The 12,311-nt window shown below is 49.8% G+C and overlaps 1 protein-coding gene across 1 annotated transcript; it reads left to right on the top strand.

Annotated features, from left to right (window-relative positions):
• Positions 1–11,420: 11,420 nt before the first annotated feature.
• Positions 11,421–11,729, top strand: LOC309448900 (feather keratin 1-like; the record flags this gene model as incomplete). The annotated part of the gene is made up of 1 exon (XM_082070760.1): positions 11,421–11,729. One exon carries the CDS (start codon positions 11,421–11,423, stop codon positions 11,727–11,729), a length of 309 nt encoding a protein of 102 aa, XP_081926886.1.
• Between the last annotated feature and the right edge of the window lie 582 nt (positions 11,730–12,311).

Below are 12,311 nucleotides of genomic sequence, written 5' to 3'. Positions count from 1 at the left end.
GATCAGTCCTGTAGCTAATAATTTATGGACTGAATTTTTCTATTCCATCCCACATCGTCACCTGAAAATGGAAGGAGGGAAGAGATAAATCACTTGTGCCCCAGACTCTTTCACCAGCTGTCCCAAGGCCTTGAAGTCTTTCTTCATTCCCCTCAGACTACGGGATGCAGCTTCCTTCCCACCTGTCTGGAAGATCAGCAGTGGATAGTAGTCTGTCAAGTGCACCAGGTTCAGGAATGCCCTGGTGATATCCCTGATCTAGGCTTCAGGTAGACTGCAAACTTCCCTATGATGGAGGTCAACTCTGCATATGGGGCCCTCTGTTCCTCTCAGAAGGGAATCACCTACTACAATTACCCTTCTTTCTTTATTACCGGAGGCAGTCTTGAGGTGTGGAGTCAACTGCCTCTTGCTATGTGACCTCATAGGTGGGCCATGCATCGAATCCTCACCTACCTCTTCTTCAAGATCCAGGGCCTCATACCTATTATGGAGGGGCACCTGGGGAAGCAAAGCAGGTAGGGAGGGGGGTTGGCCATGATGCCGAACTGGAACTTGCTTCAAACTCTTCTCATCTTCTTTGTCCCCTGCCTCTGCCTGACACCGATAGGGCAGGGGATGTCTTGGGTCTCCCCGCTCTGCCCGACAGGGCGGAGGGTCCATCACCTTTTGGAGGGCATCTCCCTAGGACCTTCCTGACTGGCACACCAGGGAGTTACTCCACCAGTTGATCTCCTTTTCACACTCCCTGATGCTCCTTGGTCTCTCGACCTCCTCCTTAAGTTTCACCACCATGCTGAGCAGATCCTCCACCCACTCACACAGGTGGATGCGAGCCTCCCTCCCCTGGCAGCAGTAGGCTTTAGCACTCCCTGCAGCCAGAGACCTGAACAGCCACAATTTGGGAAAGGCCTTCCATCTGGGTTGCCACAGTCTTTTTGCGACAAGCTCTCTATCTGGAGGAGACCATAGTCAGATGCAGTCTGGGACACGGGCAATAGGTGAGATAGTCTAACAAGCAAGGAGTGACAACCTCTACACCCTGCTGCACAGCCTACCACACCTGCTGCTGCAGCACAGTATGGGTGGTACCCACTCACTTCACAAGCTGGTTGCCCCTCCCAGCACCTGGTGGGTAGTGACATGTTGCTGCCCTCTCTGAGACTTTTTCAAGGCAAGGGCCGGGGGTGTGATCACCCACGCCACATCAGCTGCTCTCTCAAGGGCTGACGGGGGCTTCCGGGTTGCAAAATCAAAATCCCAAAACTCCCCTGTACCATGCGATCTGCTGGTCTGCAGCTCCGGCTGAGCTGGCTCCCATCACCTGACCTCAGGGACTGATCTGCTGGTGAGAGATGGTGGGTGATTGTGTTTGCATCACTTGTTATTTCTGTTTTTTTTTTTTTTTTTCCTTTTTTGGCCTTCCCCTGTTAGAGTGTCTTACTCTTGACCCAAGGATATTTTGCTCTCTTCCTCTTCTAAGTCTCCCCCATACCATTGGGACATTGGATCGAGAGAACAGCTGGTAGGTGCTTAGTTCTGACCAGGTTCCATACACCACACAGACCAACAGGCTGATGCCAAAAATCAGAAATTAGTAATAATAAGAATAAGGTTCATAAATGTTAGGCACTTAAAAAGAATAAAGTTCACAGATGTTACCTGTTAGGCACTTATTAGGTGTTAGGGTACAAGAATGGTATTAGTTAAGATAAGCAAGAGAAGGCTAGGAGACCATGGGCTTGCTCTTAGAAGATAAGGAGATGAGACCAGAGCAAGAAACGGTTCAGACTGTCTTCGCAGTTATAAGGTGAAAAACAAAGGAACCGTGCTCACCCAAGACTTCGGTTCAACTGGGGGCAGCATGAAAAAGGCTACTTTCTTCCTCCCAAGACCCTCAGAAACCCCGACTCATTGAAGTATGCTTGCGCAGGGGACATTTACATATGCTAAGTGGTTCCAAGAAATGTAATACATATGTAAAACTTTTTCTGGTAATGTAATGAATGTGTATGATCTGTGTGGATATAACCTTTGTCTGGAACTATTTTGGAACCCTTGCTAGGTGGAGGTATCCCCGCGAGTGCATGGCACCAATAAATAATGCTGCTTCTTAAGTATTAAGCTCTGGTTTTAGAAGTTTCTTCATTTTGCTGATTTTACAGTATCAAGGCAGTGCATGTCATCATCATCTTGCGCCTTCCCTGTCTGTGCCCAGAGCTTCCTGGGAATGTTTCTGGAGGGAGGGAGCAGGGAGAAGCACTGGCAGGAGAAGAGGCAGCGGGTGCAGGCTGAGTGTCTCCAAGGGCTGTTCAGAATGTCTCTAAAGCAGCGTGGTGAGCAGCAGCAAAGGCTTCAGAGAGGCTTGTAGATGAGGAAAGGAGCTGCTCAACTGCTGTAGGACACAGCTGGGCAAGATGATGCATGTCCAGATAGAGCCAGCCTTGTTTCCCCATGAATCCCTCATGCCCTGAGAGGCAGCAGCCCAACAGCAGGGCCAGGGAAAGATTCTTTTGCAGTAATGCCAGAAAAATGGGTGCGACTGCAGCATTGTTTTTGGGGACCAAGGACATTCACCGGCATCCTGGCCAAGGTGACCAGGACTTCAGATAGGAGATATAGGGTAGTGATTATCCCACTCTCTTCAGTACTCACCTGAAAGCACCTACAACACTGCTGTAATGCAAGAAACAGCTGGGCCAAGTTGAGTGTGTTCAGCAGAAGTTATTCCAGGATGGTAAGGAACTGGAGCACTTTTGTGGGGAGCAGTGGCTGAGGGCACAGGGCTTGCTGAGCATGAAGACAATATATGGTGTGAGAATGAAGAGCAGCCTTGGAGTTGCAATGGTGAGGTCCCACAGAAGACAGATCCAGACTCAACCCTATGGCAGTGCGTGGTTGGATGACTAGAGACAATGGGCTCACATTCAAACATGAGAGGTTTGTACCTGGTAGTGTCGCTGTTGACACGGACAAACGACACAGACAAAGTTCTTCTTATGTACAAACAGCAGTCTTTTTTATTACAGCAGACATTTTCTTATATATTATTTATCAGCATGTGTCATCTTACTATTAGTTACAGGCTGCAATAAAAATATATCATTGGTTAATTTTACTCTCTTCAAAGCTATTCCTTATCTTGCCAGTCCCCTATTCTGCAGTCAGTTCCTTCAAGTTGTTTACTTCCCTGGATGTTCTTTGCTTCCTTTGTTCTCAAGGCTACACCTTAATATCTTCAAGGTCAATTTCTATCTCCCCCTCAGTCAGGGGATCTATGGACCCACCGTAGTCCCCCACATGGTAGGAGAAAAATGGTTTTCAGCTCAAGGAGGGTCAAGCAGTGAAAGAGGTTACCTGGAGACATTGTCCAGTCACCCTCCTTGGACGTCATGGCTGACTGAGTGTAGAGCAAGGCCTTGGGCCCAATGACCTCTGAAGGTCCCCTTCAACATGCATATGCTCCGATCCTATGGTCCAGGACAGCCTTTTTGTCGTTTCTTGGCCCACTGGATACAGGTCCAGCAATGAGGAGAAGGAGCTCAGGTTCTCAGGCGAGAAGACAGGCAGTGTGCAGGAGTTGTCCTGAATGTTCTGAGTAACGTAAGAAAAGATTGCAGAAGGCATCTCTGCACTAACTAGAAGATCGTACGATCTGTGCACCCCAGGTCTTGGGACAAGTTTTCCCAAAGATGCTGTGGCAGTATTTTCCCTTCCTGTTCTCCAGCTTTTTTTTTCCACCTGGTCTTTCCCTCACCCCAAAATTCTATATCTCAAGGCTGGCGTTAGGACAGGTACTCCTGGGCTTTCCTGGGACAGTATTGCCTCTGCCTTGTCAATACCACATTCATTCCTCCTTCTCTTGACTACTTGCTTCACAATGTTGAGCTTCTCAAGGAAAAAGGTGTATTCAGCAAAGTGATGGTAGTGACTGAACTGCCTTGTGTTGTTCTACCCCAGTATACCCCACATACACAGAGATGTTTAGAAACCAGAGGCTACACTAAGCATAGTCAATATCAAACTAGTTGACAATCACTGCACAACCTTCTCCAACAATCCCATCCCAGAACCAGGCCTGAGCAACATCTCTCTCCCTGGACATCTTGGGAGAGCATCAGCAGGGTAAAGGACGAGACAAAGGCATGGGCTGGGATGCAGAAGAACTTTAATGAGTCAAAAAGAAAACAAGGTGGCTCTGAGGGGCAGCTCCAGTACTCAGAGCACTAGAGGCAGACAGGAGCGTGTGACCCATGGCTCTGGTGCAGATCCAGCCAGGTGTCCACCTGCCTGTCCCACAGAGGGAGAAGGGCCAGCAGGTCCTCCCTAGGCTGGTTTTATGGGGCTCACAGCCCAGAGGACACAAGAGAACAAGGACATAAAAAGGAAGAGGAGACACTGGAAGAGGGATAAGGCAGCACAGGCTGTGCTTTCTGAGAGCCCAGGCTGGCCCTGTCTTTTTGCAAAGGGTGCTAGGGTTGCTCAGCCCATCTCAAAGCAACAACCTGATGATTTGTCTCCAGTCCAGCCCTGAGGTTTTCAGAAAAGGTGGGTCAGGCCGTGAAAGTTGTTTCCCGGGGACATTGTCCAGTCACCCTCCTTGGACATGGTTCCCGTTTACTGCAGGGCGACAATAAACTGTGGCAGATGGTCTCTGTTAACCCCCCTGCCCTCCCCACTAAGAAAAAAGATAATAGGAGGAAAATGGAGAGAGATTTGCAAGTTGGAAAAGTTAAAATGCTTTACTAATGCTACTAATAAACAGAGAAAATAATACAAAATATACAAAACCAGTCTTGAATTTCCTGGGGTAATGCAGTGTTTCCCACCATGGAGCCGGTGTCACTCCGGTGGCTGCATGTGGGAGATTTGAGGGATTTTCTTGAAATTAATGTGTGGATGGGTTTCTGTTAGATGGAGATTTGTTACTGAACTAGCCAGGCCCAAAGGAATTTCAAGGCCACCTCGGAAAGCTGAAAACAGGAGCTGCTGTGGGAGTGAGGCAGGTCTACAATAACAGGGCCTCAACAAGACGTAAATCAAGAGAACTATTAGCAGTGAGACTCGGGCGCGTGGACAGCTCATGAACATAGACAATATCCAATCAGCTAATGCATGCTTGTAGCGTGGATGTGTGATCAGGAAATAACTGCGTATATAAGGAGGGTTGTTTCTGTAATAAATGGCTTCACTTGAATTCATATTGGATTGTGTGGAGTCCATGATTTTTCACCCTCGCAGCTGCAGGGCAGGCACCCAGAAGCCCTGGGCTGGACTTCTCAGTTAACCGGACCTGGATTCAGAGATGCAGGGTCTGGAACCAGGCCTAGGATAGCAGGCACGACAGGCAGGGTCCTCTTCAGATGCCGGCCATGGTCAAAGAGGACGAGACCCTTGTGATGTCTCACTCTTATAGGGTGTATGATGTGTGTGGGGTGGAATACTCTGTCAATTTTAGTCACCTGTTCTCTTTGCTCCTCCTTGCAAATACACCTCTCTCACTTATGGGACATGCAATATTTATCAGTAACCTTGACTGCTATAGCAATAACTCTAAACCTGGGCCTCTCCTGCATGTCGTCGCTACTGCTATCAGCTCCAGAGCGAAGAGTCTCATAAAACATGCAGCCAAATTGAGAAAAGTGCAGTTACTTAGAAGAACTTAGCTGAAGGGAAAATTCACTACAAGAGAAACTGGTCTTGTTTTAAAGAAAACCAGGACAGGCACTCATGGCTTGAGACCAATGATCTCTGAAGGTCATTTGCAACTTGATTATGCTGTGATCCTATAATGCCAAGACAGCCTTTTTGTGCTTTCTTGGCCCACTGGATACAGGGCCAGCAATGAGGAGGAGGAGCTCAGGTTCTCAGGCGAGAAGACAGGCAGTGTGCAGGAGCTGCCCCAGTCAGATCTGATCAGCCAATATAAAAACGGAACTCTCGTCGAGGCTCCGCCCATTGTCGTGGGTCTCTCGGAGCATGATCAAGATGCCGACGCCGAGAGCCCCCCTCCCCGGGATGGAGACTGCGCTTGCCTTGCCGCCACGGGTGTGAGCAAAACTTCTCGCAGGATTGCGAGTATATTTATACTTTTCGTGCACATGAGCACATGTAAAATTAATCCTCGCATAATCACGGGTGTATTTTCCTTCCGTGCATATTTGCACGTGTAACTTTCTGTGCACATTTGCACGCGTACTTTCCGTGCTTAATAGAAGCACGTAACTTTCCGTGCACATTTGCACGCGTAACGTTCTGTGCTCAACGCGAGCACGTGTATAAATTATTTCCTCGCACAATCGCGAGTGTATTTTCCTCCAGTGCTTCCACATAAGCACGTGTAATATTCCGTGCACATTTGCACATGTAAGTAAATTAACCCTTGCAGGATTGCGAGTGTATTATAAATTTACCCTCGCAGAATCGCGAGTGTACACTTCCTGCACTCACTACGAGTACGTGCATCTCTTTAAAAATAGTCCCACACTGTGTTTAGGCAAGTGTGTACTTCTCCGGGATTCAGGGATGGCTCCAGCATTGTTTTGGTGAAGCCACATGCATGCACTCTGTGGGCCACCTGTTGTATTAGTTGCTGCCCCTTAATAATTTTCCTCAACTGATATCCGAACCTGTATTTAAGTCACTTTTGGAGTGCTAAAACCCTGTTTCTCACCGGTTTAATAAAAGTTGTTTTGGACCCTGTTGTCCCTTAAACTAACCTCGGGGTGCCTCCATGACAATATGATAAGAAAAGATTGCAGAAGGCATCTCTGCACCAACTAGAAGATCGTACGATATGTGCAATACTGTCCCAAGAACTTGTCTTGGGACAAGTTTTCCCAAAGATGCTGTGGCAGTATTTTCCCTTCCTGTTCTCCAGCTTTTCTTTTCCACCTGGTCTTTCCCTCACCCCAAAATTCTACCTCTCAAGGCTGGCGTTAGGACAGGTTCTCCTGGGCTTTCCTGTGACAGTATTGCCTCTGCCTTGTCAATACCCCATTAATTCCTCCTTCTCCTCAGTACTTGCTTCACAATGTTGAGCTTCCCAAGGAAAAAGAAAAGGTGTATTCAACAAAGTGATGGAGTGACTGAACTGCCTTGTGTTGTTCTACCCCAGTATAGCCCACATACACAGAGATGTTTAGAAACCAGAGGCTACACCCAAGTCATGACTAAGTATAGTCAATACCATACTAGTTGACAATCACTGCACAACCTTCTCCAACAACCTGATCCAATAACCAGTCCTGAGCAGGATGAGACAAAGACATGGGCTGGGATGCAGAAGAACTTTAATGAGTCAAAAAGAAAACAAAAGAAGGTGGTTCTGAGGGGCAGCTCCAGTACCCAGAACACCGGGGGCAGACAGGAGTATGTGACCCATGGCTGTGATGCACATCCAGCCGGGTGTCCACCTGCCTGTCCCACAGAGGGAGCAGGGCCAGCAGGTCCTCCCTAGGCTGGCTTTGTGGGGCTCACAGCCCAGGGGATCACAGGAGAGCAAGGACACAAAAAAATGGGAGACACTGGAAGAGGGGAAAGGCAGCATGGGCCATGCTTTCCGAGAGCCCAGTCTGGCCCTGTCTTTTTGCAAAGGGTGCTAGGGTTGCTCAGCTCATCTCAAAGCAACAACCTGATGATTTGTCTCCAGTCCAGCCCTGTCTTTTGGGTCCCTGGTTTCCTTCCCCAGGGCCATCACCAGCAGCTTTAGCAGGGGAAACACCTCCTGGTGCCACAGATGCCGCTGCCCAAGCCAGAGAGACCAAAGCCCCCGGAGTTGATGGGCACTCCCTGAGAGCTGAGGATGCTGCCAACGGCAGCGGAGGTAGAGGATCCCACGGCGGTGTTCTGCGGGAAGGAAGTGAGGATGGGGCCGGGCAGGGTCACCACCACAGCTGGGGGCTCAATGACAACTCTGGAGTCCTGGCACTGCTGGACACAGGGCTCATTGCAGCTGTTGGCCAGCGGGGTTGGGCCGCAGGGCTGGCAGGGCAGGCACGGGTTGTAGCAGGACATGTCTTGTGGCTGGAGCTGCACCTGGGAGAGAGGGCAGGGGGAGGCAGGGCATGAGGGATTGCATAGTATCAGCCTTGCTCCCAACCATGAGAGATCCAAGGAACAAACTGGAGACAAGAGTTGGAGGCTGTGTAGGTGACCCACAGGCTTTTCCCTCATACAACCCCTGCCAAGTTTGACCAGGGAGATCCCCACGTAGCCCATAGCTCAGGAGACACTTCAGTCTCTCCTTGTCACAGGTTCTGTCCCCTGTCTGCTCCCATGGCGAGCAGCCTCAACACCCTGCATGGGACAAAGGAAAAAGAAACCCCAGAGGAGGAGGAGGAAGAGGAGGAGAATGGTTGTCCGACTCACCTCAGTTCCAAGAAGAGGGAGGCGAGAGGAGTGGATGCGAGAGTGAGGTGCAGGACCCACTTTTATACTGCTCCTGCACCGCCCCAGGCCCACAGTCACTGCACGCGGGCAGTAATTTTCCAACAGACTCACTTCCAAAGCAAAATATCCTAATTAATGACATAGGTTGTGTTTTTGTTTCTGTCAACGTTCCCATTTCAATTCCGCATTTCTGCCATGTGCTCCAGGCCACAGCCACTCATTTCAAGTACCATATGAGAAGCGCAAGGATTTCCTGTGCAAGCAAACATCAGTACCTGCCAAAAATATGCTCTATATAGAGCCCCATGTAGCAGGTTTTTTCCTGACAAATGAGGGGCATTTAGGGGCTCAGGACAATGTCTTATTCCTCCCACTCTCCTCACACCACAATGCACTTTGGCTGCACACTTTGGACCTGACCAGCTAGAGACACAATGGTATGGGCACTTTTCCAAACTCTGGCCACCCTGTGAGCCCCTTGAGCTGTGGGAGTGTCGGCAAGAAGGTCACACTGAGACTAAAGGCCATTAGGGCTTCCAGGAGCTGTGTACTCGGGTCCAGCCCAGTGGTCAGAGCTGGTTTTCCTGGGGCTGGGATGGAGCTGCCCTGGCCTCAGGGGAATTTATCCCTGTGTGGGATACAGGCCTGCAGACAGCATGCACTCCTGGCTTGGACTCACACCAGAAGCCTGACACACGGCCAATCCAAAACTAGAGTGTGACTCGCATGGGTAGGGAGAGTCTATCCCAGGTAGCTTGCCTGCTGAAGGCACTCCCTTGGCCTTCTGGGATGCGTCCCAGCTGACTCCATGTCTGCAGGGCAGGGAAGCGCGTCGCCTCTTTGAAGTTGTCTCAGAGCTGTTTTTCTACCCAGGTCCCTTTGGATCCCGTCCCCTCCCTGAGCATCCCCGCAAATTGCACTGCAGGGTTCTGACAGCCCTCACTCTTTTGGTAGTTTGGGGAGGTTTCTTTGCCTCTCCAATGGTACTGGTTGGTGCCCCAGCAAGAGGAGGGCTTGGGGCAGTGGAGGGGAGGCCTGCTGATACCCTAATGCCAGGAGATGTTTTTCCTGGTGATACAGGGAATAGACAATTAACTAATGAACACTTAAAGAACTGACACTGGAGAACTAACCCTCCCCCAGGTCACTAAAGACACTTAGAAAGCTAACCCTTTAACCCACATCACTATTGCCCAGCCTTGCTTAGCTCTGTCTAACTTATTGTACGAAAAACAGGACTTCACTGATGCCTTGCAAAAATGATAATCCTTGGGTGCATCCTTGATGCATTCTTGGGTGAACTAGGTAACAGAAACTTTGGCAAGGACAGGAGCTACACCAATTTTAACCAACTCAGCAGTCTGAGTCCCAAACAACTCATCACACTGGACCAAAGGTGACCGTGTACAGAGAAGAGGACCTGGGTTAACGATCGCTGTGCAGCTGCAACAGGAGGAGCCGGAGGTGGAGACCCTGGAAATGGTCTCCTGAACTCATTGTAATAAGAACCGCCTTCTTGGGGACAGGTTATGAATATGTACAGACATTCCTAAAACTTTCATGAATATGTAACGCTTCACTGCATTTAACCAAGTTCACAGCTACTGTAATTTTACACACGTATTAGATGAAATGATTCCCCGTTTGTCCGGATTCATAAATAAATACTTACCTTCCTTATAACCTCAAGTGTTAAGGTCATTCCACGCCTCACTGGGACCCAGAGATGAGTCCCAGGTGGAGTGGAGAGTTCTGCAATGCTTTTGTTCCTTCTTTTTACTGACAATTCAGGAGAGCTCCTCAGCACTGCCCAGTCTGTTTGGCCAGGGCAATGAAGTTTGTGTGTTTGTTCTCTTCTACCCTTCAAGTCTCCACCTGATGCTGACCCCTGCCCCTTTGGGCACAGCTACCCAAAGGAGTTCTGTTTTCTGAGACCACCCATGCATTTCTTGAACAATCTCCTTATTTAGCGTGAAGGACGAGCAGAGGGAGGAGATGAGCCGCCCACTCTTCTCTTGGATGTGAATGGACTGAAGCATGAAACTCCTAACTCGAGACACCTTTGTGCAGTATGCTGTGTGGCAATAATAAAATTTAATTGCACTCACCACCAGGACAGCTACAGAGACTGTCAGACTGAGAAGTGGAGAAATCTTCCCTTCCTTCTGATATTAAAATCTTTCTCTTTCTCTTTCTCTTTCTCTTTCTCTTTCTCTTTCTCTTTCTCTCTCTCTCTTCCTCTTCCCCTTTCTCTCTCTTTTTTCTTCTATGTTTATTCTGGACACTCAAAGGTAACATTGTTTTGACTTTTGTTCTTGAAGACTTGTGAAGTTTTATGATATACTTACAAACTTCTGCCAAGACACTATTTGCTGTAATTCCACTGAGGCACCTCAAGCCAGCACATGAAAGAAGCCTGCATGGCAGAGCAGGCATGTCAGAAATGAGGAAACAAAATGACAGCATTGATGGGCACCAAAATAGAAACTTTACATATGATGCTCTGCTTTGGAAGTGAGTCTGCTGGAAATTACTGCCCGCGTGCAGTGACTGTGATCCTGGGGCGGTGCAGGAGCAGTATAAAAGCGGGTCCTTCTCCTGACTCTCCCATCCACTCCTCTTGCCTCCGTCTCCTTGGGATCAAGGTGAGTATGAAGCCCTATCTGCACCTCCTTCTCCTCCTCCTCCTTTAAGATTTCTCATTGCATTCCTGCCCTTTAGTCCCATGCAGGGTCTGGAGGACGTTTGTAGTGTGAGAGGGAATTGGTCAGAAAGTGTGACATGGTGGTGTATTGTTTGAGGTGTCTCCTTGAGCTGTGGGCAAGGTGGGATCCCCTTGGGCTTCATCGCTCATGGTGGGGCTGCCTGAGGGGAAGGAGAAGTGTGTGTGCCCCCTACACATTGTCCAGCTCTTGTCTGCAGGCCATACCTTGTCTTGCTCATGCTGGGGTGACAAGCTGCTCCTCACTCATCTACCCTGTTCTTCATCTCCCTGCTGTCTCTCCCAGGTGCAGCTCCAGCCACAAGACATGTCCTGCTACAACCAGTGCCTGCCCTGCCAGCCCTGCGGCCCAACCCCGCTGGCCAACAGCTGCAATGAGCCCTGTGTCAGGCAGTGCCAGGACTCCAATGTTTACATCCAGCCCTCCCCCGTGGTGGTGACCCTGCCCGGCCCCATCCTCAGCTCCTTCCCGCAGAACACCGCCGTGGGATCCTCCACCTCCGCTGCCGTTGGCAGCATCCTCAGCTCTCAGGGAGTGCCCATCAACTCTGGGGGCTTTGGCTTCTCTGGCTTGGGCAGCGGCATCTGTGGCACCAGGAGGTGTTTCCCCTGCTAAAGCTGCTGTTGATGGCCCTGGGGAAGGACCCCTGGGACACACAAGATGGGACTGGACTTGGGAGGGAGAATTGGGTTGTTGGTTTCAGAGGGGCTGAGCAACCCTGGCATCTTTTGCAAAAGGACGGGGCCAGTCTGGGCTCTCAGAAAGCACGACCCATGTTGCCTTTCCCCTCTTCCAGTGTCTTCCCTTCCTCTAGTGTCCTTGTACTCTTGTGCTCCCCTGGGCTGTGAGTCCCACAAAGTCAGCCTAGGGAGGACCTGCTGGCCCTGCTCCCTCTCTGGGACAGGCAGACGGAGACCTCGTTCAATGTCTTCCACAGCCATGAGTTACAGACTCCTGTCTGCCCGAGGTGCTTCCTGCTCCAGGATCTCCACTCCGATCCACCTCTTTCCCTCTTTTGCATCATTAAAGTTCTTCTGCACGTGAGCTTATGTCTCTGTGTCATCTTTTCCTGTGCAGATGCTTTCCCAAGGTGCCCAGGGAGAAGAATGGTCTTCAAGAATGATGCTGGGAGGGCACACTCATCAGCATCCTGGCCATGGTGACCAGGACCTCAGATTGGAGATACAGGGTAGTGAC

The sequence above is a fragment of the Streptopelia decaocto genome (genome assembly GCF_964273445.1).
Source record: "Streptopelia decaocto genome assembly, chromosome: 22".
Lineage (NCBI taxonomy): Eukaryota > Metazoa > Chordata > Aves > Columbiformes > Columbidae > Streptopelia > Streptopelia decaocto.
This window is presented reverse-complemented; position numbering and strand designations above follow the sequence as displayed.